The 27161-nt window shown below is 38.3% G+C and overlaps 1 protein-coding gene across 4 annotated transcripts in view; it reads right to left on the reverse strand.

Moving 5' to 3' along the window:
- The window catches only part of ABCB4 (ATP binding cassette subfamily B member 4), a 68669-nt gene extending 41508 nt beyond the window's left edge, over positions 1 to 27161 (reverse strand). Inside the window, exons 1-12 of one of the 4 annotated variants that reach the window (XM_003921164.4) lie at positions 26917 to 27159; positions 26658 to 26743; positions 23879 to 23933; positions 20159 to 20309; positions 12057 to 12114; positions 10479 to 10670; positions 9150 to 9321; positions 7445 to 7569; positions 4564 to 4735; positions 2089 to 2202; positions 897 to 1007; positions 548 to 673 (exon numbers count right to left, since the gene is read on the reverse strand). In XM_003921164.4, coding sequence (XP_003921213.2) covers positions 548 to 673; positions 897 to 1007; positions 2089 to 2202; positions 4564 to 4735; positions 7445 to 7569; positions 9150 to 9321; positions 10479 to 10670; positions 12057 to 12114; positions 20159 to 20309; positions 23879 to 23933; positions 26658 to 26737 — 1356 coding nt within the window. In that variant the 5' untranslated portion in view covers positions 26738 to 26743; positions 26917 to 27159. Of the gene's footprint in view, positions 1 to 547; positions 674 to 896; positions 1008 to 2088; positions 2203 to 4563; positions 4736 to 6111; positions 6640 to 7444; positions 7570 to 9149; positions 9322 to 10478; positions 10671 to 12056; positions 12115 to 20158; positions 20310 to 23878; positions 23934 to 26657; positions 26744 to 26916 lie in introns of those variants that run through there. The other 3 variants (XM_074379352.1, XM_074379349.1, XM_074379350.1) reach the window with 3 other exon arrangements.

Here is a 27161-nt window from a genome sequence, read left to right on the forward strand (position 1 = left end):
TTTATAACAAAACTTCTAAATGGCAAAAAACATACCCTAGGCTATTACTGTCCCCTGTGTTTCGAGAAGTTTCTCAGAGACTAGTTTCTTAAGAGACTATGCCACTTTCCCCTTAGATATTCCAAAGTTTAAGAAAACTCAACTGTCTCGGATGAATTTAATTGCTGTCCTAAAATACCTGGTGACCTTCACTGTCATCAATTGTTACCAACAATTGCTATATGGAATATGTTTGACCAAACCCAATAACTCATTGAAAGTAATCCTCTCAGTGGTTCGTAGACTGTTTTGTAGTAATTTATTGGGTGATGAAAGCTTAGTTGGAACCAAGGAGAGCATTGTGCAGCTTCCATGCCTTTTATGATTTTTATTTAATACATTTGTTAAAATAGTCCAAGGTGTGAAGGCATTGTCCATATGCATTGCCATTCTGCAGGCTTTATACGAAAACTGGATTCACCTGCAAACTTGTTACTGAAAAACCAATTTCAAAGGGCTAATTTGTATCCAGCTTCTCACTCTGGAAGGCTTGGTTATTCCCACTTACTGTGCCCTCATCAGGGTCATAGAGCCTCTGTATCAGCTGGACCATTGTGCTCTTCCCACAGCCACTGCTTCCAACCAGGGCCACCGTCTGCCCACTCTGCACCTTCAGGTTGAGGCCTTTCAGGATCTGTTAGGAAAATGAGAAAAAGAACGCACTTCACAAGAAAGCCCTAAAAAGGTAGTAATTCAATTCAGTTTGAAATTTCTAAAAAAAAAAAAAGGATCAAATAAGGGAATATAACCTCCAAAGGAAAAAGCAAATAAATATCAAAATAATAGATATTTTATTCTTTAAAATGATTCAACAATCAACCTCAGTTAGGAATTCCTATAAATATTACCTACAGTACCTTGACGTTAGCTCGAGAAGGGTAAGAAAAGTGAACATCATTGAACTCCAGATTCCCTGTGATGCTGTCTGGTTTCTGTCCTCTCTCTGAAAAACTGTCAATTTTAGGATTCTAAATAAAACAAAATTTAATGACATCATAGGACAAACAAGTTGCATTTTTAAGGAATATGATTCAGCAAATTCCAAAAATAGGACCTGGAATGTCACAAGCCCCCTTATATAAGAAAAACCCAAGGTAACGATTGTGTATATATCTGTGTGTGTTGCTTAAAGAAATATTTCTTTTCAGAAAGTAGTCTTTCCCTGAAAAGAACATAAGAGATATTCATTCATTTCATCTCATACACTATTTCCCTTTTAAGTTTTTGGCATATCCTCATACATTTTCTAAATGGTCAGATATGCATAATTATACAAGTGTAATAATAAAAATATACTATAATTGACATATATTATAGCCAGGTATTTCAGCATTTAGTGAAAATTAGCTTATTCTTAAATAATAAATGTAACACATTGAATTGAGAAGATTGACTGATTGATTATAGCAGTTACTTAGGAATAATGTAAACTTTTAATACAATCAGAAACTTAGCAATTTTTCTCATGACTTGGATCAATGAAAAAGGAAAAGTTGCTTAGATTAAATGACCAAATTTCAGTTATCTACTTTGCAATCTTTGATGCAGTGACATACTTTTTTTATGTCAAAACTTTTTCTTTCTCACTGTAGTCAGTTCAACTTATTCAATATAGCTGATTTAAAACCATACCAAACATGCAGTGATAATTTTTTTGGAAGGGGGGCAACCCACAGCAAAATATACCACCAATTATTTATCTACTGCCTTATCCTATATAGAAATTATAAGATTCTCAGTCTGGCTACAACATGAAAGTGAAAAAGAGAAAAACTAGGAAGAGAAACATCTTTGCTCTGCACTAGTGCAGATGTACTTTTCCAAAATGAGATCAGCATTATTATATTATCTAAAGATACATTTTAAAATATTAATAAGAGGTATTTTCTTTCATTTATTACGAAGACGTCATTAATTTCATATAATTAAATGTCATTTTAGTCAGCACAACTTATTCAATATAGTTGATTCAAAAATATGCAACCTAAATCCCAATTTAATTACATGAGCTTAAAGACTTTTTTGTCATTAAAATAATAAATGACTTACATTATCAATAATATCAAAGATCACATATGCTGCTCCTCTTGCATTGGCAAAAGCATCAATACATGGGGCAGCCTGACCAACACTGAAAGCTCCAATTAGGATTGAAAAAAAGACCTAAGCAAAATAACATAAGGAAAAGTTGTAAGTCACATTCTGGCATTCATTATTATCTAACATACAATTTATATGTAACATACTACACAAAGGATTAAGTTGAGCTTTATCCTTTAAATTATTTTTTAGCAAATGAGCAACATTTGCAAGGTTAATATAGCATTTTATTGCCTGAATGGGTTTCTCCAACTTCAAAAATAATTTTGTTGTCTATTTTCTCAAACTAACCAGTTGTTCCCCTGAATATATACAGAGTTAAAAAGATTTTTCAAACCTATTTCATTGACTCGCTCACAAATGCCACCAGAGAGAAACATTTTCAATTAGTATTATTATTCCATGTTATGTAGTTTTCTCTAACTATGCATGGACTTACATAGACTGTTCAATATAAAACATGGCATATTTTGGCCCTATGTAATGTTCCTAAAAAACACCATGTCACACATATTTTTTAGAATATTTTTACACAAAAAGTAATAGTTTGCACATCATAAAACACAAAATCACTCCCATGTGCAATTCCTTTACACAATTATTCTGTAATATAGCATACAAGTACAGAATAACTGTGTAAAATGAATTGCTATAATGAAGCTCAGAATGTAGTTTCAGGAATTCAGATTAATAGAATAATTTAACTGAGAAAAACATAAGTGAAGGTAAATTATTTCTTTCTCTTAGGGCATGGTAAAACTTCTAAATATAAGTTGGATTTTCTCAAAACACAGCAACACTTCACGTTACCTATAACCCAAATATCAATCAAATATCTATCCCCCATCTGCAATACAGACAAAGACCAGTAAGAAAGAAAAATAATGTCCACCAAAATAGATGCTATAAGTTGAATGCAATAGAGTTCCTGCCCTTTATGCAGAGGGCTTTACTTGGTCTCCCTTTGGGGACAGCACTCTCAGTTCTACAGGGTAAGTGTCATTGTCCACATACTACAGATGAGGAAACTAAAGCCAGAGAGGACAAACTCATCACCAAAGGTGAATGGTAGAGTTAGGATTCAACTTCCCTTCTTCATAAAACACCAAGAGTAAAGGAGGAAGTGAAGAAAGGGTGGTAAGCTTCCAAGCTGACTGCCAGAGAGAAGATGGAAGTGAGAAAAAATAGACTCAGCAATAATGAGGGCTCACCCAGCCAAACACCCATGACCGCTTAAGGAAGTATGAAGATATCACTGTATAAAGCATTCTGAAAATACTCACTTTATATAATAACCCAAGTCATCATCGAAAGACCAAATCCTCACTTTAACACGATAGGAAAGTACAGATTTTAAAAGATTTCGATTTAAATAGTTACATATTATTCTGATTGTCTCTGACATGGAAAGATGGTCACAAAATATTGGTAATTCATAAACATGGTTACAAAAGTTATATGTAGTATGATCCCAATTTTGAAAGAAAAAAAATGCATGTATAAATAGAAAATTATTGGAAGATATACACCAAAAATGATCATCAAGAGAATATAAATTATTAGATTATAAGTAATTTTAATTTTAAAAATTCTGTATCCTAATCCTTTGTAAAACTAGTATATGTTATTTTTTATTTATTTATTTATTTTTGAGACGAAGTTTCACTCTTGTTACCCAGGCTAGAGTGCAATGGCGTGATCTCGGCTCACCGCAACCTCCGCCTCCTGGGTTCAGGCAATTCTCCTGTCTCAACCTCCTGAGTAGCTGGGATTACAGGCACGCGCCACCATGCCCAGCTAATTTTTTGTATTTTTAGTAGAGATGGGGTTTCACCATGTTGACCAGGATAGTCTCGATCTCTTGACCTCGTGATCCACCTGTCTCGGCCTCCCAAAGTGCTAGGATTACAGGCTTGAGCCACTGCGCCCGGCCGTATATGTTATTTTAATAATCATAAAAGGAAGCTATTTTCATTTTGATGAATAAGAAAAACTAACATAACATCTCTTCTTGTATTTCAGATAGCTGATGTTTTTAAATGACATAAATTTAACATTCTCTTGTACAATGACCTATTCTATAATAATGATGCTTACTTTCTTACATAATAAAACTCAGCAGAGGGAGGATGGCTCCCATCCATATTTATTTAGTCATAAATTCATCCCAATTTTATTTCCTTTTATATATTGTATATGTTTCACAAATGGTCTAACCACATGCTGTTTTCTTATCCATACTCATAATTATTCCTTGTATGTTCTAGAAAGCCAGCTCTGCCCACTGGACAGAAAAGATTCACCAAAAACAAAAGCCTATAGTCACACTCATCTTTCAAAATGGAAGGATATCAAAGAAAAGAGAAGGTAGATGGAGAAATATCGTTTTCATAATTCTTCATAAATGTTAGGAGAACTACTTACTGTCATTGCATTTCCAATAGTATATTCTTTTGATATGACTAGAGTGGATCCATACCAGAAGGCCAGTGCATATGATGCATATATTAACAGGAAGGCAATGCCCATGGAAATGTTTGCTGAAATAGCTTTTTTAATTCCAATCTTTTTGGCATTTTCTAAATGTTTCTGATATCTACCAGAAAAATGAGAGGGAAAACATTATAATTAAGAATAACAATCCATAATCCAAGTCATACTCAGCTCCTATATAGGTGGAGGTTTAAGTAACAAAGTCAGTCAAAGCAATGAACCCATGGTGAAACCCAGCTCTTTGGGAATTGAACTAATTCAGGATCAGCCAGGCCTAGAACAAATCCAAGGTTTCTCTTTACTGATCCATTTCCCTTCATCCCTTCCAGGTCCACCAACGTTCCTGTGGCTGTTCCTGAATTGAGGGCTCACCCTAGGATATGGAAGAGCTTCTTCATCACCTTCATAGCCAGTATCACAAGTCAGGGTTAAGAGGGAAGGAGAGAAACCAAGCAAAACCATAATTGATTGTAAACACCACTGGAACTCATAAACAGATTCTTAACTCAGGTCAATGTCTCTTCTCTGGAGAAAAGAAAATCCTCCTATTGCCCACTGGGTAAGGAATGAAAATTTTACATGTTGTATATAAACCTCGGCTTCTCTCTTTGATTTTTTAAAATTCAGGCTAACCTTCATCTGTCAAGCTATGTACAAGGTTATAAGGTAGTCACTACTTACGGAATGTGAGTTCTTACTCAATTTTTTACATATGCCTAACTTGCAAGAGAATTGTGAGGTTGACAGATAATTATAGAAAGTAGTTAGCATATGGTAGCTGCTTCACAGTTAGCAAGCCTGATCATTTCTCTTACTATTATTTTAGTCTCATTGTGTTCAACTTTATCTGTTCCTGAGTTTTGCTCATTATATTACTATCATATTTTTGAGTCATAATTCAAATGCACTACTAGCTGCTGGCATTTGATATTAAGTTTAAAATGTCTAGAATGGTTCTGTTAAATTACAATATTTTTTTACATCAACTTAAATCAAGTCTACTTTTCCATGCCAGACCCAGAGAGTATGTAAAATTTAATATGGGCTCCCTGAAATTTAAAAAAAAAAATCCACTGGATATACAATGACACTTTGGGGTGAAAATATCACTCAAATTAGGGTATTACTCTTTGTGATAAAAAAAAAAAACACAGGAACACCAATTTTAGTGTTTAAGCAAATAAAACATGGAAATTCATTAGTTCTTTAAAAACACATTCTGCCACCGGAAGGTTTCTCTTTTTTATTGCATAAAGCACCCAGCTCTTCAGAGTACTTTCCTCCAGTTGGGGCCTGCATTCACGGAGCACAGCTGTATCTCTGGGGGCAGCCAGCAGGCCACAGCCAGCGCTGTGATTTCTTCTGTGTGGCTGGGCCTCAAGGGGTGGCAGGATGACTTCAGACTGCCCAGTGTGACCCACAGCTCTAGTGACAGCAGCGGACACACTGTAATTACCTTCACTTAGGCGGCTCGCTTACCAGGACTAACGGAGCGGCACTGATTACACTGACATCCTGAGGTCCAACTGAGGGTTAGTGTGGTCTGTGTGGACTATTGTGTACAGGAAGCAGCAGTGAAAGAGAAAAAAGGAAGAGGTTAGAGAACCAGAAACATGTTGGTTTTGAAGCGGGATTATAGAATAGAAGAGTAGAAAATGAAATGGGGGGAATAAGGGACACTTCGTTTTTAATACTGGAGAATTTCTGGAGAATTTTTATGTCCAAGAGTTCTGAGTATCAAGAGTTCCATAGAACAGGCAAAGAAAATACTTTACATGGAATCATACTTCAACTATATTAGGGGATATTATTATTTAAGTAAAACACTAAGTAATTATTTTCATTTAAGTAGAGCAGAATAGCCTTTTTCACAGGTGTGTGCTTATCCCCAAACTCATTAAGATATACACATTAAAGATGTATACATAGCTTTTCATATGTCGATCATGCCTTGGCAATTTTTTCAGAGAAGAGTTTGCAACATGCCTCCAGATGCTGATCAGTTTTCCAGGTTTATCCTGGATCATTAAAGTTGAAAGCCAGAGGCCTGGGTGGGAAGCCCTCCTCATTCTTATGGAGGACCCACAAGGCCCTACAAAGAATTCTGGGCTGTAACTGCGAAGTCGATATTTTCTCAAGTTTTTCTCTTCTATATTCCAATTCATAGTCATTAAGGGCATAAAATAAAATAAAATAAAAATATTTTGATAAGTATTCTTTAATATAATTATTTTCCTTTATAATCCTACTTATTTGTGCTTTTGAGGGGTTTTATTTATTTGGGTTTTTTTTTAATTTAAATTTTAATTTTTTGAGACAGAGGCTCACTCTATCATCTAGGCTAGAGTTCAGCTCACTGCACCCTTGTCATTCTGGGCTCAAGCCATTCTCCCACCTCAGCCTCCCAAGTAGCTGGGACCACAGGTGCACACCACCACACCCAGCTAATTAAAATGAAAATTTGTAGAGCCAGGGTCTTACACATTGCCCAGGCTACTCTTGAACTGCTAGACTCCAGCTATCCTCCTGCCTTGGCCTCCCAAAGGGCTAGCGTATTAAGTTTCATGGATTTAAAAACAAGCGAGTCTATTTGTATTATCTCATAGCCAAAAGAGTTCATAGAGCATGAAAGGTTAAGAACCTTGCTGTAGAGTTTGACATTCAACTACAGCCATCAGTAAAGGGTGCTTATATTTTGTGAGAGAAGGGTTAAGATGAGGAAAGGGAAGGTAATAAACACATACCACAAAAGAATGAGCAACAAAATGTAAAAATGTGTTCTTTGAACCAGTGGCTCAAGAACCTTCCTGACCTTTCCAGCTCTTTGTTCTGGCCCCCAAAAGCTATCACAGTCCTGATGGCCCCCAGAGTCTCTTCTGCCACGGCACCTGCTTTTGCATATGCAGCTAGTTCTTTGTCACTAAATGCCGAGAGTATCTGGACAGAAAAGAAACAGTGGTCACTTCTATATGGGAGAAAAGTTTAGGTCAACTCTTTAACCTACTTTTTCTTCTCAAACCCTGTCCTTTAGGAAACATTATAGTCATGTAGCAAATGCCAGTCTTCTAGATCCAGTGGCTGCTTCTGTACCCCACAAAGACTAGATCTGACCCACTCTGGTGATAGGCTCCCCAAGAGTAGTCAGGAAAAAAGGAAAATCCACACATAATTCTCTAAGTAGCATTCTTGGGAACACTGTCAAGTTCCACATCTACTGTTTTTCTCTGTTAGTTGTAAGGTAAAATAAAGTAAAACTTTACTGCTTTGAAAGGATTTACCATTCTTTCCTTTATTATGTCATTTTTTTTTTGCTTTGTTTTGTTTTTTTGAGATAGAATCTTGCTCTGTCACCAGGCACCAGGCTGGAGGGCAGTGGCACAATCTTGGCTCACTGCAATCGCCGTCTCCTGGGTTCAAGCAATTCTCCTGCCTCAGCCTCCCGAGTAGCTGGGACTATAGGTGTGCGCCACCACGCCCAGCTAATTTTTGTATTTTAGTAGAGATGGGGTTTCACCATGTTGGCCAGGATGGTCTCAATCTCTTGACCTTGTGATCCGCCCACCTCAGCCTCCTAAAGTGCTAGGATTACAGGCTTGAGCCTCTGTCCCCAGCCCACAAGTTTTAATTACTATAAAAACAATACTTTCAGACCCCCTCATGGGCATTCTGCTAAATAATAAGACAGCTAAACAAGATGTTTCAGGAGAAAAGCAAAGGAAGAATAAAAACAAAAGAGATACAAGTAGTTCACTGTGTAAATCATCAACCCCACGAAGAGCAAAAATTGCCAGTAAAATTTCTCAACTCTGAAGTGTTGGCCGAAGCAGAGCACATTTTGTGCATTTTATTATAAGGCAAAACTGGCAGAGTGCTACTAACCATCATAGGTAATGATTAAAATAAATAGAACAAATCCAAACTCTATTTAAAATTGTTATATTCATGCAATAATTTGAGGGTAACGGTATATTTTAAAATCGCACTTCTTTAACTAAAGATAATTGAACTAAGAACTGTGATTTTCTTTTTTCTTTTTTTTTTTTTTGAGACAAAATCTCCCTCTGTCACTCAGGCTACAGTGTGCAGTGGCACGATCTTGGCTCACTATGACCTCCGCCTCCTAGTTTCAAGTGATTCTCCTGTCTCAGCCTCCTGAGTAACCGGGATTACAGGCATGTGCCACCATGCAAGGCTAGTTTTTAATATTTTCAGTAGAGATAGGATTTCACCATTTGGCCAGGCTGGTCTCCAACTTCTGACCTCAAGTAACCCACATGCTTTGGCCTTCCAAAGTGCTGGGATTACAGGCATGAGCTGCTGCACCTGGCCTGTGACATTTTGAATTACGTTAAAAATTAATTTCCTTATTAAAGCACTATATTAACACCATGTTTCTGGATGTAGTTTCAGCTGACATTTAACGTAGACCTGCACAGGTACAAGTACTAGATTTCTGCATATTAAAGATAACTGTGTGCAGCAGTTAATACACATAAAAATGCCCAGCTTTCACATACCTTTGCCCAAACAGCTGCAGAGAGTCCCAGGATAGGGCTGATGGCCATTATCACAAGGGTTAGCTTCCATCCTCTAATGAATCCCACTATGAATCCTGCAAAAAACGTGGCTACTGCTTGAAAGAACATTCCAACCTTGTCACCAATTCCTTCACTGATTTTGGAGATGTCACTAAAAAAGATCACACCTAAGTGGTTACAGGCAGGAGGTCTTCAGCTGGAAAGATGAAGTAGACATCCAACAAACACATAGACAAATAAAATTTGTTCACTGACTGCAAGCCCCTTTCAGAGTCTTAGCCTCGTGAGTAACATCTTCCCCACCTAAACACCGCACAAAGGAAGAAATTCAGGATTAGCCAATGCTTCTAATAAGCTAGTATCATTAAAGTTGATACTACTGAGTCAATCCTATGAGAGAAGTATGAACATTTTGAGCATATAAATCAACCTGTTTTAAAGCAAGAATTAAAAAAAAATCCATCGCAACAGTCATAAAGAAGAGTAACAGGGAAGTATTACTGTATTTTTATTATAGGGAAATAACAGGGAAGAGGTCCTCGTGGCTACCCTTGTCCCTATTCTCAACCCAGTCTATTCTCAACATGGCAGTCAGTGTGATCTTTTGAAAATGCAAGTCTGACCATGTTACTCCTCAGTTCAGAAATTTCCAAGAGCTGCCATTTCACTGGGCAAAAGCTAAAGGCTTTGCGGAGGTTTATAAGGCTCTAAATGCCTTGCTCTTCTCTCTCTCTCTCTTTTTTTTTTTTTTTTTTTTTTTCTGACTTATTTGCTCACGATGCCGTTGCCAGGACTCCCAGTCAGGAAAGTTTATCATCTATCTCCCCCTACTGGAATGTAAGCACCAAAAAGGCAGAGATCTGTACTTTGTTCACTGATACATTATGAACACATAGAATGGTACTGAGCACATGAAACATCCTCAAATATTTGTTGGATAAGCGAAGAGTCAACAATTACTAAAGCAAGTCTCTTGGCAAATTAATTCAATCATTTATTCATTCATTCAGCCATCTTTATTGAGAGTCTAGCACCTGTCAGATCCCACAGTAGAAAGTTCCATGAGAAATAAACAGGTATAAGATGTGAGCTCGGTCCTCAAATAAACCTACCATGACGCCTAGGGGAAAGCCAACATGCAATGGCACAGGCTATAGATGCTGCCAGACATGGCTGCCAGATGATCAATTTCTAATATTGATCAGATGCTCAGTCTAGTATCTTTTTTCATTTAAAAATCTTTCCTTGACAAATTTTCACATAGCAATTAATTTCTTTACCAAAGTGTGACATTAACAATGCACCTACTCTGTTAGCCGTGTATTGAGTTCAGTGGTGTCGTTGATGTCAAACCATCCTATTTCCTGTCGTAGAATAGCATGAAAAAACTTTTGCCTAATTTTCCTGATCTGCCGACCAGCTGCCAAAGTCCAAAACGAAACTTGGATATAGGCAGCAACAAGAACTCCAGCACCCAATCCTGAGTAGTAATATGCATATCTGAAAAAAATGAGAAAGGCTCTATTAAATATCATCCTTTTTTTTTTCTTTTCTTTTCTGAGACCTAGTCTGACTCTGTCACTTAGGCTGGAGTGCAGTGGCACCATCTCAGCTCACTGCAACCTCCACCTCCCAGATTCAAGTGGTTCTCCTGCTTCAGCCTCCTGAGTAGCTGGGATTATAGGCACACACCACCACGCCCAGCTAATTTTTGTATTTTTAGTGGAGATGGAGTTTCACTCTGTTGGCCAGGCTGGTGTCAAACTCCTGACCTCAGGTGACCCACCCACCTCAGGCTCGCATAGTGCTGGGACTACAGGTGTGAGCCACAGCACCAGGACTACTGTCCTTTATTCATCTCTTTCAGGAGAAATTTTCAGAATTGGAAATTAGTCAATTTACCAAACTGAGAACAAAAACTGTATAGGACATTATAATAAACATACTTTTTTTTCTTTTCTTAAATTATAAAATAATAAGTTCCACGATGATAAATCTGTTTACTTGAACTGTTAGCCAAAGAAAATGGATAACTGTTGTTAACTCCAAAAAAGTTAATGATTCATTTTTAAATGATATTGATAATTTGTGGATACAATTTAACTCCTCTCTCGTAATTATATTCTAAATTTGTGTATCTTATTGTACTGAAAAGTTCACTACTATTTACATATTGCAAATGTAGGAATAAGCAGACTGAACACGTGAAATAGTCCTTTCCGTATTGATTTTTCCATTCTTTATAAAAAGAACCAAAAAACTTTCTTCCTATTTGTCAGAATTTGAAAATTTTTTAAATAATATGCTAAAATGTCATGAATTCAAACTAATTTGGAATGAGGGTTTTACCAAATTAGTAGAAAGTTAGTATAAAAAATAATAAGTACATTTCAATACTTTCGAATTTTTATTGTCTAATTTTCCAAATGCTTCCAGATAGTCACCTTTGAGGTCTCCTTGAGCATACAGACAGCAGTCATTACAATCAGCAACTTTGCTGTTGAGATATACAAACAGCATGCTTACGGGGCATAGAGATATCTACTGAGAAACTAGAAGGAGGAGAAAATGTCATAAATGACATTATTGGATCAAATGACAAAATCGGAATACAGATGTTATATTAAAGTATTAAAATTTACTTAAGCTGATAGCTGTACTGTGATTATATGAGAAAATACACTTATTCTTAGGAGCTACACTGCAGAAAAGGGCCAGATGTGTGCAGCTTACTTGAAATTGGGAGTTGGGAGCAAACATGATAATAATAGGTGAATCTGGGTAAAGAGTATGCGTGTTATATTTATATTCTTCCAACTCTGTAATTTGAAATTATTTTCAAATGAAACTTTTTTTAAAAAAAGGTACACCACATATATAAATTACCTAGTCATTTCTTCTTCCAGAATTTTGCCTAGATTTAGCAGCGACAATGAAAAGTTCACTAAATAAAAAAAAAAAATAAAACAAAACATGTTAAAATATCAAACTAGTCATAGGCATTGCCAGGTTTTAAAAATATATTAATTCAAACATATAAAAGCTAGATGTTGTCGTTAAGGTTCTCTTTAAAAATATTCTTTTCTTTGCACACTCAAGTGCATTCTTTTCACTTTACTCAAGTAAAGAGCCTAACGGTTTAGGTACCAGACATTAAGGGCCAAGACAGGAGAAGATAAGCCTTCCCAAATCTTTCCCCAATCCTCGTGGTCTCAACCTTTGGCAAAGCAGCCTTCTAAGGAAGCACAGAGGAGCCACTGAAGAGACAAGGAAGCCACAAAACACACAGAAGACAGAAGAGGGAATAAGAAATAGATAAAATAAAAAACAGGATTTAAGAGGCCATTTTTTTTTTGGTGGCTCAAAGCACTTTACAGATATTTCAATAAATTTTATTTTTATAAGTGTGTTTTTCTTTACATGTCTTGTGACGTAAGTAAGGGAAAGGCTAAGTTACATCCATTCCACAGGAGAAAAAATTAGACAGGGAAGATAACTGAGTTGCTCAAAGGCAAGTTGGTGATCACTGGCAATTAGTGAATATCCTGCATTCCACACCTTGTTTACCAGCACTGCTGTATTCTAGCTTTTTGAAGCAGTATTAGTTGGAAATAAATCTATTATCTATTAATTTGAGCTTATTTGATAAAATGTCAATGTACTTTTCCTGATTTTCATGTTTTAATAATAGCTAATGTTCATTGAGCATTTATTAAACAGTAGGCACTGCTCTGAATACTTTAGGTGTGTTAATTCATTTAATTATGAGGTAAGACTATGTTACAAATCCCCATTTTATAGGAAAGGAAATGAAGGCACAGATAACTAAAGTAACTTACTCAATGTCATATAGCTAGTGAGTGGCAGAGCTGAAAGCCTACCCAGGCAATTTGGCCTATGCTCATAACACTATACTATACTGATTTATTCATGTGATAATGACTTATTTTTACTTTTTAGAAAACACAGATGAAAAAATGAGCAGCCTACATCTACTGCATTCACAAAATAATAGGATAAAATATCACCACAGCATTGTTGAGAAAACACATCAGGGTACATATTTCTCATTTTCCACGGTCCTAGCAGAGGAATTGGTCTCTGTGTTCCTTCACCATGTGTAAATAGCCCAGGGGTCATGTTTTCATGGTTCTGTGTATCCTCCTTATCTTTTTCCAAAGCGAGAGAAGGTCCAAATTTATTTAAAACTCAAACTACTGTCAGGATCTGGCATCTGCCCCAACGGCAGCATAATCTTTCCCCCAGGATTAAAATGTCTACTGATGTTCACAGTGAAATTTCTGATTATTAATCTAGCTCTTTATAACCTATCAGAACCTTGGAGATTCGTACCCTATTTTACTTTTCTTATCAGTTCATTTCTGTGTCTTCATTTCCATCCTAATGTTTTGAATAGGGCAAATGGGAACAGTGTTTGAAATTAGAGGCAGACAAGCTATTCTAAAATCATTGTAAAAATCATTGTGGTTTTTAATTTCCCTGAAATAAAAAATTGGGTGAAATCTTAAATAAGTTTTTCTCTCTTTCAACACCTACCTCAAACTTTTAAATTCTCTCAATGAGGATATTGATATGGTTTGGATGTCTGTTCCCTCCAAATCTCATATTGAAACGTGATCCTCAATGTTGGAGGTGGGGCCTGATGGGAGGTGTTTGGGTCATGGGGACACATCCCACATGAATGGCTTGGTGCCCTCCCTAAGATAATGAACGAGTTCTTACTCTGTTAGTTCATGTGAGAGCTGGTTGTTTAAAAAAGCCTGGCGTCTCCCTTCTGCTCCCTCTCTCTCCATGCGACACATCTGCTCCCCATTCACCTTCCCTCATTGAGTAAAAGCTTCCTGAAGCTTCGCCAGAAGCCCCAAGCAGATGTGACTTTCCCTCCTAGGAAAGAATCTATGAATGTTTCAGATTGGACCCGCTCCTTTCTCAGAGTCCCAAGAATGGAAATCTAGTGCTGGCTTAGTAACCTGAGGAGCCCCAGAGCTCCCGGGAAACTCAGAGTTTCTGTTGCCTGGAACAAAGGTGAACTAAATGTACGCTGATGTGTTGCCTAAAGAGTCATGGCATGCTAGATCTGATAAGGGCCTAGTCCTGGTCTTGTCAGATTCTTCCTATTCTGCTTCAGTCTCATAAACAATCTCTACATGGTCATTGGCTTGGTGGTTCTTAACACTGTCTCTGCATTTGAACTACATGGGGAGCTTAAGAATTACAGATGCCCAGGGTCCACTCAAGCCAAATGCAGCTAGAATCTCTGGTTGAGTCCAGAACATCACATTTTTAAAAAGTACCCCCCACCAGACCCAGTGGCTCCCACCTTAATTGAAGCACTTTGGGAGGCTGAGGCAGGAGGATCACTTGAGGCCAGGAGTTTGAGACCAGCCTGGGCAACGTGGTGAAACCCACCTCTACAAAAAATTGGCCAGGCATGGTGGCAGGTGCCTATAGTTCTAGCTACTCAGAAGGCTGAGGCAGGAGGATCAGTTGAGCCCAGGAGTTCAAGGCTGGAGTGAGCTATGATCACATCACTGCACTCCAGCCTGGGCGACAGAGTGAGACACTGTCTCAAAAAAGAAAAAGTGCCCCAGTTGATTCTAATACGCCAGGATGGAGAACTTATACCCCAGTCCACCTGAATGCCTCCCATATAAGGAACTGGGAAACTCCTGAAGCTGCCTATTCATTTTAGAGAACACCTATATATCTTACCCATTTTATAAATGAAGAAACAGAGTGAATTGTTTCATTTCCAAGTTCTTTTAGCTAATTTATCCCAATATTTATTGATCATTTACTACGTTCCAGACACTTTACACAAATGATCTCATTTAATTCTATCAGTAAACTTATGCTTACCTTTCAAAGGTGAGACAAGTAAGGATTATAGAGGTTGAGACTTGCTCATGGTCAGGTCACACAGCTCATGGGTGAATAAGCAGTGTATACATTAAGGATTAGACAGGGAAACATATCTTTATTTTCCCTTTTGAGTCTCAAAGAAATCAATGACTGCCTTCCTTGATTCTGCTCAGGACTTCTTTTTTCGAAGGGGAAGAAAGAGAGCTATCTATCACCTCAAGCATTTATCCTTTCTTTGTGTTACAAACAATCCAATTGTATGCTTTTAGTTAATTTTAAATGTTGCCTAGGACTTCTTTTACCACACAGAACTATTCATAATAAAATAAAGACCTGGTGTTTGTTCAGGCACCCTAGGCACTATGGACAGTTAATGAAGGTACCTTGGGGCTCAAAACACCTTTTTCCCCTCAACCAAGAGGCAATGCAAGGACAATCAGGGTGTAGCTATTTCCCCACAGAATTTTCTAGACTACTATAGTCACAGAGACTTAGCATAAAAGATGTCAAGTCCTTGATACTCTGCAGAAAAAAAAAACCAAAAAACTGTTTTCTCTGACTCTGTCCTTAATGTTTTGGACGCAGAATGTCGTGTGCATAGTTTCTGCACAACTGACTCATTGTGAGGGAAAAACCCTGTCATGGAGAAGCTTTATTCTGTTGACAAGGACGGGCTTTGCTCACAATAAGTCATTGTCAGACCCTCTTGTAATTTAAACCTTTTTTTCTTCCAACATTCCCTTCTCGTTTGGCTCCTATTAAGTCTGGTTGTCCAAGCATCTAACAATTCTAAACAATAGACTAAGTAAACATCTATATGAGATGAGCTGGAACCTCAGCTAAGTACTCATTCTATCTGCTCCCAAGCCCTGTGATTTTTGCTAAACCCTGTAACTCTCACATCAATAAGTGGACTGGACTTAGAGTGAGTATCCTTTAAAGATTTCATTGTTTCCAAAGAGGTATGAGAATATTATTTTTACAAATGACCAAAGAGTGGATGTTGGAAACTCATAACATTTGAGAAATGTCCCATTCTAAATCTCACAACAGCCAGTAAGCCTAATGAGAAACATGCTATAGGGTAACAAGTGCCATAACAGGGGTGTTTATAATTCGGAGGCTACTGAAACAAAGTTGGCAACTCTTGCGAGTTTATCACTGCAGCAACTACAGGTCTGTAAGTGACTTGCTTGTGCCGTTCCCCAGAGAGACCTTTAATTTGGCCATGGGCACAGCCCATGACACCTCTCTTCCATGTCCAGTTTCAAAGCCATTCGGTTTCATAATTAGGTACAAGTTAAAAAACAAAAACAAAAACAAGCAAACTGCTCCAAATAAGAAATCTGGGAATTATTCTGGTATTAGTAAAAACAAAAACAGAACTAATGAAGTTGGTCCAAAAGAGAAATCATCTGTGATAAGTGAGTTGTACTGTTTTAATCTGACTTTACAATTTTTAATTGTGATAAAATACATGCTACATAAAATTTACCATCTTAACTATTTTTAAGTGTATAGTTCAGTAGTGTTAAGTATAGTCACACTGTTGTCCAACACACCTCCAGAACTTTTCCATCTTGCAAAATCGAAACTCTATACCCATTAAACAACAGCTCCTCACTGCCCCTCCCCACAACCCCAACTGACCACCATTCCACTTCCGTTCCTATGAATTTTGCTTTAGATACCTCATAAAAGTAGAATCAAACAGTATTTATCTTTTTTTGAGTGGCTCATTTAATTTAGCATTATATCCTCAAGGTTCATCCATGATGTAGCATGTGTCAGAAGTTATTTCCTTTCAAAAGGCTGAATAATATTTCATTGTATGTATCTACCATATTTCATTTTTCCAACCATCTGTTAACTGGATTAACCCTGTGTAGAAGCTATTTAACATTTTTTTTTACTTTAATTTTTTTTTTTATTGGTAAAAGTGTATATAGCAACAGTTACAAGTGAGAATACAGGGAGACATCACACCCACCCATTTTCAAAGCCACTCACTTTCTTTCCCTAGAAATAATCAATGGATTCTCTACATTATTTCACAGATATTTTATGGACATACAGGAGCTTCACTGGAAGGCTAGTGTGAGTCACTGAGAGAGAATATCTGCGACACTTGAAAGGAGGTGCTAGACCATACATGAACAGATAAAGCTGGGTCTCTTATTCCACAAAAATATTCTATTGTTGCTCTAATAAATGGTGGTTTATGGTTTGAAAATCAGGCAATGTGAAACCCAAAGATAATTTCAAAGTAGAGGCAGTGGAGAGATGATGCTGACAATTCAGGAGCTGGAGTAGCATCTTGGCAGTTTCTTTCTTTTTTTTCCAGATGAAATAAGATGAAAATCAAGGGCAGGTGGTATAAGTTCCTCTAGAGTCATTGTCCTGCTATTAAGACCAAAGGGCTGGGTGGGAAACCCAGCTCTGCATCTGGAAGATCAGACCACTTAATAGACCCTTGAGCATTAATGGGCATAATTGCCTCTCTGATTCACTGTGGGGAGGGAAAGGTCTCGCTGAAATACTATTGCTAATTCAGTAGGTCCAGGATGTGGCCTGGGAGTCTGCATTTCTTTTTACTTTTCTTTTTAAAATAATTTCAATTTTTATTTTAGATTCAGAGGGTATAGGCACAGGTCTGTTACACAATCATAGTGTATGATACTGAGGTTTGGGATATGAATGATCCCATCACCCAGGTAGTGAGCATAGTACCCAGTCTTTGTTTTTTCAATCCTTGCTCCCCTCCCTCTCCTCTCTAGATCTCAGTGTCCATTGTTCTCATCTTTATGTCCATGTGTACCCAATGCTTAGCTCCCACTTCTAAGTGAGAAAATGCAATATTTGGTTTTCTGTTCTTGTGTTAATTTGCTTAGGATAATTGCCTCCAGCTGCATCCATGTTACTGCAAATAACACAATTTTGTTTTTTGTTTGTTTTGAGACAGAGTCTTGCGCTGTCACACAGACTGGAGTGCAGTGGTGCAATCTCAGTTCACTGCAATCTCTGCCTCCTGGATTTAAGCAATTCTCCTGCTTTAGCCTCCCGAGTAGCTGGTGATTTTGTATTTTTTATGGCTGCATAATATTCCATAAGAAATAAATTTTTAACTGAGGTGTCTCAGTATGGGCATCATCTTGCTCTGTTTGTATACGAAATCAATATGTTGTAAATCTATAGATTTTCTAGGAAAACAAATAGAAAATTCCTACCTCTCCCATTTCTTTAGACTTTTTAAACTATGTATCCTGCTCAACTTCACAGTGTTTATGTTAAAGTTTTGGTCACTAGTCACAAATAAGCAATCCATTTACAACTTTCCCAAGCACTTTTTCTTTCTAATCATCTATATTGACACTATAATATATATGATATTGAGCATGGTTTGGATGGCAGAAGGCCTGGGTTTGAATTCTGTCCTAACACCCACCAGCAGTGTAACTATGGACAAGTTATTTGCCCTCTTCAAGCCTTGGTTTCATCATCTATCACAGAGGATAAGATCACCTGCTATGCAGTATTGTTCTTGCGAGGGTAAAGTAGAAAAATATATGTCAAGTGCTCAGTATAGGACCTAGCACATAGTAAGCACAATGAAAAATTTTATTATGAAGAGGTTTCTTTTTCAGATAATATTACTTGAGAATAAATATATAAACTGTTTTTTATAGGAGTTTTCTTTAAATATTCAAAAGATGCTTTTACTGGATTTTTAAAGGCATTAATATTTATCAACATTTATGTGAACATTCTGTTGTACTCATCAAGCAATCCTATTTTCTTAGGAAATTACAGGTAAGGCCTACAATAGTAACTAAATATGTAATTCTCAGTCAGTGAACACTCGAAATTCTTATTCAATGCTATCTAAATTATATAGTATACTTTTTCTTAGATATCTTTGCTAAGAAAGCTACCTTTCCTTTACCAGCATTTTGAAAATATTCTACCATCGGTGCAACAGCAAAGCTTCACTGAGTCTTCTCCAGCCCCATCCCCACAAGATCTCTTAGAGAAAAGAGCCCTTGGGCTTGGTAGAAAGCAGGAAAATCCTCTTTTCTATGTTGAATTTTGTTACTATGAAAATAAACGTGTTGGCTGGGCGTGGTCACTCAACGCCTGTAATCCCAGCACTTTGGGAGGCCAAGACGGGTGGATCATGAGGTCAAGAGATCGAGATCATCCTGGCCAACATGGTGAAACCCCATCTCCATGAAAAAATACAAAAATTTGCTGGGCATGGTGGTGCGTGCCTGTAGTCCCAGCTACTTGGGAGGCTGAGGCAGGAGAATTGCTTGAACCCAGGAGGTGGAAATTGCAGTGAGCCAAGATTGTGCCACTGCACTCCAGCCTGGCGCCTGGCAACAGAGCAAGACTCTGCCTCAAAAAAAAAAAAAAAAAAAAAGAAAAGAAAAAAGAAAACAACCACGTCTATTGGAACCCCACTCTAATGCTATTGTCAGGGCCCCTCTTATTGATAACATTAACTTATGGGACTCTTTTGGCTCTTCAGTAATTATAGCCCTTTGGGTGAATTCCAAGGGACATATTAAATCCATTCACTCTTTAGTGAAGTGCCATCTCAAGATCCAGTCAACCTGGTTGATCCAAAATTAGAGACAGAAAATGGGCATAATTTTTTTTAAGGTGAAGGGGAGAGAAAACAAGAAGACCCAGAAGCAGATCTATAAGCTAAACACAGCTAGGAAGTACTGCCATGTTTAACTGATGTGTTTTGAAACCCAACAGCACTATTAATGGGATGGATACTGCATGGATATACTCCTGTTACATTTCCACTGTTCCCAAGTAGAGTGACTTCCTTACTTTATTTAGAAGCTTCCTGTGTGTTTCCTTCACTTGTATTAAAATACATGTATTATCCAACAATAATACATGTATTTCTTGAAATTTAAATGAGCATTTGAACAATTTTCTAAGAATTGTACAACTCCTTCTATGATATCTGGAGTCATCCAGATATCCAAATCATTAAACAAGATGACAATGAATAGTAAAATCAACTCTAAAACTTTTACCCAGTTAAAGAAATGCTATGGATTATTTTTAAAAAGTAAAGAAATGCTTACCTGGAAAGGAGAAGTTTCCTGAAGTATCAACAAATTTATCAGTCATCTCTCCAAACACTATCATCATGATGGGGAGACCTGATCCGTGAGCTATGGCCATGATGGTACCCAGGGACATAAACAGTTTATCCTGCCAATCAGAGTATCGAAACTAAAAAAAGGAAATAAAATCATACTTAGCTGTGGAATAGAATTTCTCCTTTTACATAATTATATGTTATTCGGATTTGTATTTAAAGTCAGTACTTTTTTCAGAGTTGCAAATGAATGTCTTAGAAAAGGAAGTCTTCAAATCATTAACAGCTTAATTTCATGATTCTGTTTATTTTGTATTCTGTGAAGAAATCAATCTAATGCTGTTTAATCAGTATCTGATTTGAGCAAATAATTACAATACAATCAGAAGGGATAAAGGTTTAAGAAATATTATTTGATCTCCCAGAGCTCCTGAGGTAATAAATTAAGAACAGCTAGGGAAAGACATTAAGTTTAAACACACACACACACACACACACACACACGCGCGCACAAACCACACACACAAACACACCACATTCTTTAAAAAAGCATTCAGAATATTTCAGAGTGAGAATTTAAAACGGGGAAAATAGATGCTCCGAGTTCTGATATAAGATCCCTTTACAAGGCCAGGCACGGTGGCTCAAGCCTGTAATCCCAGCACTTTGGGAGGCCGAGGTGGGTGGATTACGAGGTCAAGAGATCGAGACCATACTGGTCAACATGGTGAAACCCCGTCTCTACTAAAAATACAAAAAAATCAGTTGGGCATGGTGGCGTGTGCCAGTAATCCCAGCTACTCAGGAGGCTGAGGCAGGAGAATTGCCTGAGCCCAGGAGGCGGAGGTTGCGGTGAGCCAGGATCGCGCCATTGCACTCCAGCCTGGGTAACAAGAGCAAAAACTGCGTCTCAAAAAAAAAAAAAAAAAAAAAGATCCCTTTACAAGATTTGAGTTAGCTATAAAAAGGCAATTCAGTAGTGAAGCACAACAGGCATTACAGTATGTCTATATATGTACTTTAGGGAAGTCCTGCTCATGGGAATCCTTATGCAGAACCTTTTTTTTTTTTAAATTATTTTTCACCAATGTCACCTGCCAAGTTTGCAGAACCTTGAAAGGTAAGAGGGAGTTCTCTGGAGAAGAATCAGCAAGTGTAGAGGAAGTAGGAAGAATTTGGGCTTAGAACAAGAAGGTAACTAGAAACTACATTGAATGCTTAAGTAACTGCTGGCAGTGGAATTCCTGAAGGGCACAGTACAAAGTGTGAGAGAGGATATTAGAGAGAGAGAAGGCCTTGCTGGTGGACCACACGGAGGATCTTGGGCGCAGTACTGCCTACAGAGGGGAAGGGTGCTACCACTTGCCGCAGTGAAGGGCACAACCCACAAGAACTAACCAGCAGATCAGCGTTCTAACACTTCAAAGGACTTTGTTACTGTCTTTTTAGACCTCTCCCATTTCACACCGTTTCTCTCTGTTTTTGATTGACCTATTTTTGGTTCTCTTTCTCTTTGTTTCTTCTTTCCTCCTCTGCCTTCTAGACTACATTTTCCTCCTCTTACCTTTCCATTTCCATAGCTTCCTGTCTTTTTTTGTTTGTTTCTCTTCTCTCTTTTAAAATGTTTTACTCTGCCCATTCCCCAACTCCAGCCCTCTTTGGGGACAAGGAACAGTTGTTGGGAGAGTGGGTGATGAGTCAGGCTTGGCTCAGTGGAGCCTTTGAAGGCTGAAGTTAAGTCAGACCGGGTCAATACCCCGGGTGAGGCTGAGGTTAGAGGCACATGGTGGAAAGTGTGTGTGTGTGCAAACCATTCTCAAAGAGTTTCAGAAGTTCAGGCAAGGTTTCAGGGACAGGAACAAACTCCATCATCAAACACACAGGGCAAGCAAGAGAACCGAAAGAGGCAAAGGGTCAGAAGCCAGAGAAAGCTTGGAATAAAACAATGGGAGCAGGTAAAGTCAAGAGCCAATGGAGCTGGGTCCCTAAAATTGTTACAAAGGGACCAGTGTCCCAAAGGTTCGTTTTTAGTGGTTCCAGGAAAAAGAATATAGAACACTTGGGTCTGTCAGCCACAGTTTAAAAGCACAGGGTCAGGTTGTTAACATTAAAAAGCATTTTAAATGTTTTCATATTAACTGAATACAATGTTACAGCCTCTAAGCATACATTTAAAATTACGTGAATTTCACAGCAACATCCTAAGTAAACCTAGATTTGTTTTCAGTGATTTTCCACAAAGATAATATATTTTTAACTCCTGTTAGAGCATAGTTTTATCCTCAATCTCTTTCAGGAGAAAAAAAAAATCTATTAAGATATCTATTAAGAGGTGAAATAAAGATTAAATTTAACTTAAACTAAAACTTTTAAATTCAAACGAAAATTTCTGCTTCTACATTAAGATTTGTAGGATTTTATTTTCTGTAGGAGGCAGATTTAAAACCTATGCATTAAAACCAACTTTCATTTTATAAACATTTTATTCACCAAAGCACTATTTTTTTTAAATTGCCCTTACTGAGCCTTTTTAAGCAAACAAACAAACAAAAAATTGGGGAGAAGACAATGAATAGGAGCTTTGTGGTTACCTGAGAGGTACACAGCAATGTTTGAGAGTGTGGATGTTATGGTGCCTTTTTATCCATTTAATTACTAAGTTGGATTTCAGCTGACATGACACTTAATTCTAACTTCTTTGCTATCAAATAATGGCTGGCCCTGTTTGAAACACATCATATTGACTAAAAATGGCAAAGGCTTTCTTGCACTGCCTCTGTGAGACATACTTCAAATGAAAACCAGAATAGGAGATTACTTCCAAAAATATTGTCTTGTCTTCTACCAGCAGAAAAGCACTGAAAACTGTTTTAGGCATAATCAGAATCCCTAATAGTTACCCCCTATTTAGACATTTTTTTTGGAAGCCAAATGTGAATGTAGATTCCTTAATTTAAAATTAACATAGTTAACAATTATCTTCTTGATATGCAAGCTTATCTGAAGCTACATTTGGGGTGAGGGCTTGTGAAGCAAATGCAGAAATGCATTTTCCTGAAACTGTTGAGTTTGCATTGTGCTACTAACATAGTTCCCATTTTCACTTTCCTTGCACACCAGCTAGCTCTGCCCTGTGTCACTGCCAGCCTGTTCTACTTTTTAAAAACATCATCCATCTTGAGAATGTGGGTCATTGAATAATAAGCCAAACCTAGACGGCACAGGTGCAGCAAGAACAATTTATTGCTGACTGCAGACAGTTTTTTGTTGTTGTCGTTTTTAGACAGGGTCTCACTCTGCCACCCATGCTGGAGTGCAGTGGTATGATCATAGCTCACTGCAGCCTCAGATTCCTATAATCTTCCTGCTTTAGCCTTCCAAGTAGCTGGGACTACAGGCTCACACCACGATGCCTGGCTAATTTTTTTAAAAAAGATTTTTATTTATTTATTTATTTATTTATTTATTTATTTATTTATTTATTTATTGTAGGGATGCGATCTCACTGTGTTGTCCAGGCTGGTCTCAAACTCTTAAGCTTAAGCAACCCTCCCACCTCAGCCTCTCAAAGTGCTAGGATTACAGATGTGAGTCAACTCACCTAGCTAGACAATCTTAAAGTACTTGCTCTAAAGACAATTGATTCAATACTTAAATTTGAATAAAAGGTAGGATTATTCACATTAAACATTTCATAGCTTACCAATGTTAATGGGCCAATCAATTTCACTTTCTTCATTTTTTTCCTGTTTTGGTTGCTGCAAAAAATATAATTGCTTAAATTGATAGCTGTTATAAAATGTTTTACAGCCAATTGAACATAAATGTGTTTAGTTATGACGTTCAACTATTATATTTTCAAATATAAGAATGATATTCACAAAATGTCAAAATTATTCAATTTAACAAACACCGCAGGTACAAAAGTAACTGTCCAAGGTGCTACAAGGATATATGGATACATAAGAAATGGTTGCCTGCTTTACAGAGCTCACATACACAGAGAAGATAAGTATGTTAACAGTGTCTGCTAAGTCAATTAAATTATTCATTTTCTAAAATTTAAAAAAATCATGTTGATTTAAAATTAGGAATGACCATTCTTCTGAAGGATTGTGGGGAGTGGTGTCAGGGAATCTTGCTGATACCTTCAAAGTACATCTAGAATTCAACCACTTCTCACCACTTTCATTGCTGTCCCCAGCCTAGTCTCTCTACTTCCACCTACACTGCTTCAGTTTATCTTCAACTGGCAATCAGAGAATCATTTAAAAACACAAGCTATACATTACATCTTTTCTCAAAAACCTACAATGGCTTTCTTTTGTCTTGCAATAAAAGCCAAAATCCTTGCATTAACCTCTAAGGCCCTACACGATCTGTTTCCTTACTTCCTCTCTGATCACATCCCTACTCCCAAACCTGCTTACTCTGCGCCAACCAGCCTGGACCCTCTGCTGTTCCATGAACTTACCAAACATGTGCCCAACTCAGAACTCAGGGTCTTTGCATTGACAGTTACCTTTTCCAGGAATGCTCTCCCACACAGCTGTCTCCTCTCATTTCTTTCAAATCTTTGCTCAAACATTGCCTCCAAAATAAGATCTACTCTAACCACCCTACTTAAAATTGCAAAGTACTCCCCACCTTGCACTCCTGATCTCCTTAACTCTGATTTTTTTCCATAGCATTTATTACCTTCTAACATTGGCTGTAGTTTACTTATTTAGTATGTGCATTAGTTATGTCTGTCTTCCATACTATAATGTAAACTCCATGAGGGACTCTGTGTGTGTGTGTGTGTGTGTGTGTGTGTGTGTGTGTGTGTGTGTATGATGATTTATATATATGGTGATTTTTATGTATATGATGATTTATATATATCATGATTTTTACATATATATGATGCATTTATCCAGGTAAATGATAAAGTTTTACTCATAAGATGATTCCAAATTATATGAAGCATTGACTAAAATCACTGGACAAACATCTGCCCCAAATATGTTCAAAAGAATGTGTCACGGGGCATAGCAACATGATTAGAACAAGCATATCACTAACTTGATTGAAGCAAGCTTAACTTCCTTTAAATATATAATCTTTGGTCTGCTTTTATAAAAAGTAGTCTCATGACATTTGGTTTCATAACCTTGTCATCTTAACTTATTGTTAACTTTCTGCATTTCTCTTTTTAGCCCCTTTCTTCTTTCCAGCAGAAGCTGTGGGCTTCCCCTCTGAGGCCTTTCCTGGGTTCTGAAGTGTTACTACACTTTTTGCAGGGATAGCTCCTTTGTACACGCATCAAATGTTCAGCCAGTGCGATACATAAATAGCCTTCTTCATGAAAATGCCATCTATTAATAGACTCACAGTCAATCCCAGCCTAAACAGCCAGCTGATGAAAATCATATTTTTGTACTGGAAGTAACACCATCTATCACTTTTTCAATTCTATATGGCAAAACTAAATTTTCTATGAAAAAATACCATGGTACTTAGAAGAAATACAGCAAGATCGCTGCACAAACACATTAACAGACTAAAATAATGCTCCAGTTGAAGCATCAGATAGGCATGTTTTCAGTTAGCTAATCAAGCCCCTTGCAGCTTGAGGACAAACTACAGAAACTGATAAATTTGTCACTCTGGGTGATCACTTGACACAGGTCAATTATTTCTGGGTAGCCTGGCATGAACTCAGAGACTGTAATAGCCTCATAAACTATTTCAGGCTAAAGGGGAAAATGATTCACTATTCCCACAGTGAAAGAGGAAACAAAGACACACGCCATTGACTGGGAGCTTCTGCCTGGCTCATAAAGCCTGTGAAGTGAGCTTAACAAGGGCCAGGGAACTAAGAAAGACACTCAGGGAAAGGAAGCGCTGTTTCCCCTTTGGACTTAAACAAAACGGATTCGGAGGTACGTTAAGGTCCCCCTCGCCACCTCTCCTCCCAGAAAGGAGAAATACAAACAAGCCTGGCAATGGGAGGAGGGGGAGGAGTAAGACTCAGAGAAAGAGATATAACGGGATGGGCAGGAGGGGAGGGAGTTTTTGCTTTACTACCCTTGTTCAAAAAGCACAGCCATCAACAGCAGATGTCTGACACCCTATAAGCTGGAACAATTAGATGATGCATATGAAAGCCATTTGTAAAAGTTTTAAGAATTACATAATACAAGGAATGGTATGCAACACAGACATTCATTGAATCCCCCCTGCACAAAGGGAAGGGAACACTTTTCAAGACAGCCTTTTCTTTCTGAATCTATTCCAAAAGGAGCCTCAGCGATTTTCTTTAAGACCATGTAACACTTTTGCTCCAAGGTCAGAACCGGAGGCAAAGACCCTTCAAAGAAGCCTCCAAACCAAAGGAGGTTTCAAAGGCATCAACGGATTTTTACAACTTCTTTCCAAGGGTGAACTTGACCCTGCTGATCCGCGTGTAACGGAAAAGCCAGTGGCTGCTGGGGTTGTACCTGCTGCTGCCCAGTTCAAAGTCGCCCTCCTCTCTCCCACGGCGCCGAGCTGTTCCGTTCCTTGCCGCCTCAAGATCCATCTCAGCCTGGGGAGAAACCACAGCCTCAGGTCCAAGTGCACCCGCTCCGGCTCGGGGCTTCCCGCCGGGCGCACGGGTCGCGGAGCCCAGGGACTCTGGATGCGGGTCCCGCCACTCCCGCCCCGCGCCCCACATCCCGGTTGTCCCCTCGCGGCCAGGCGCGCCCGGGCCTTCCTCACCTCGGACCTCACGCGTGTCTGGCAGAGCCTCTGGGTGCGCGGGCGCTGCAGCAGAGGGGCCTGGACTTTGCTCGCCGCGGCCTCGCCCCCGCCCCCCACGCGCGTCCGGCCTCAGAGACGCCTCCCGCTGCAGCCAGGGCGAAGGCCCCGGCCCCCAGGAGCAGCTCCGGCCGCCCGCCGGGCTCGCTCCGCAGGCCCGGCGCCCAGCCTGCAGCCCTCGCGGCCGGAGCGCACGGCTGGGGCCG

This window comes from Saimiri boliviensis, chromosome 10 (assembly GCF_048565385.1).
Source record: "Saimiri boliviensis isolate mSaiBol1 chromosome 10, mSaiBol1.pri, whole genome shotgun sequence".
Taxonomy (NCBI): Eukaryota; Metazoa; Chordata; class Mammalia; order Primates; family Cebidae; genus Saimiri; species Saimiri boliviensis.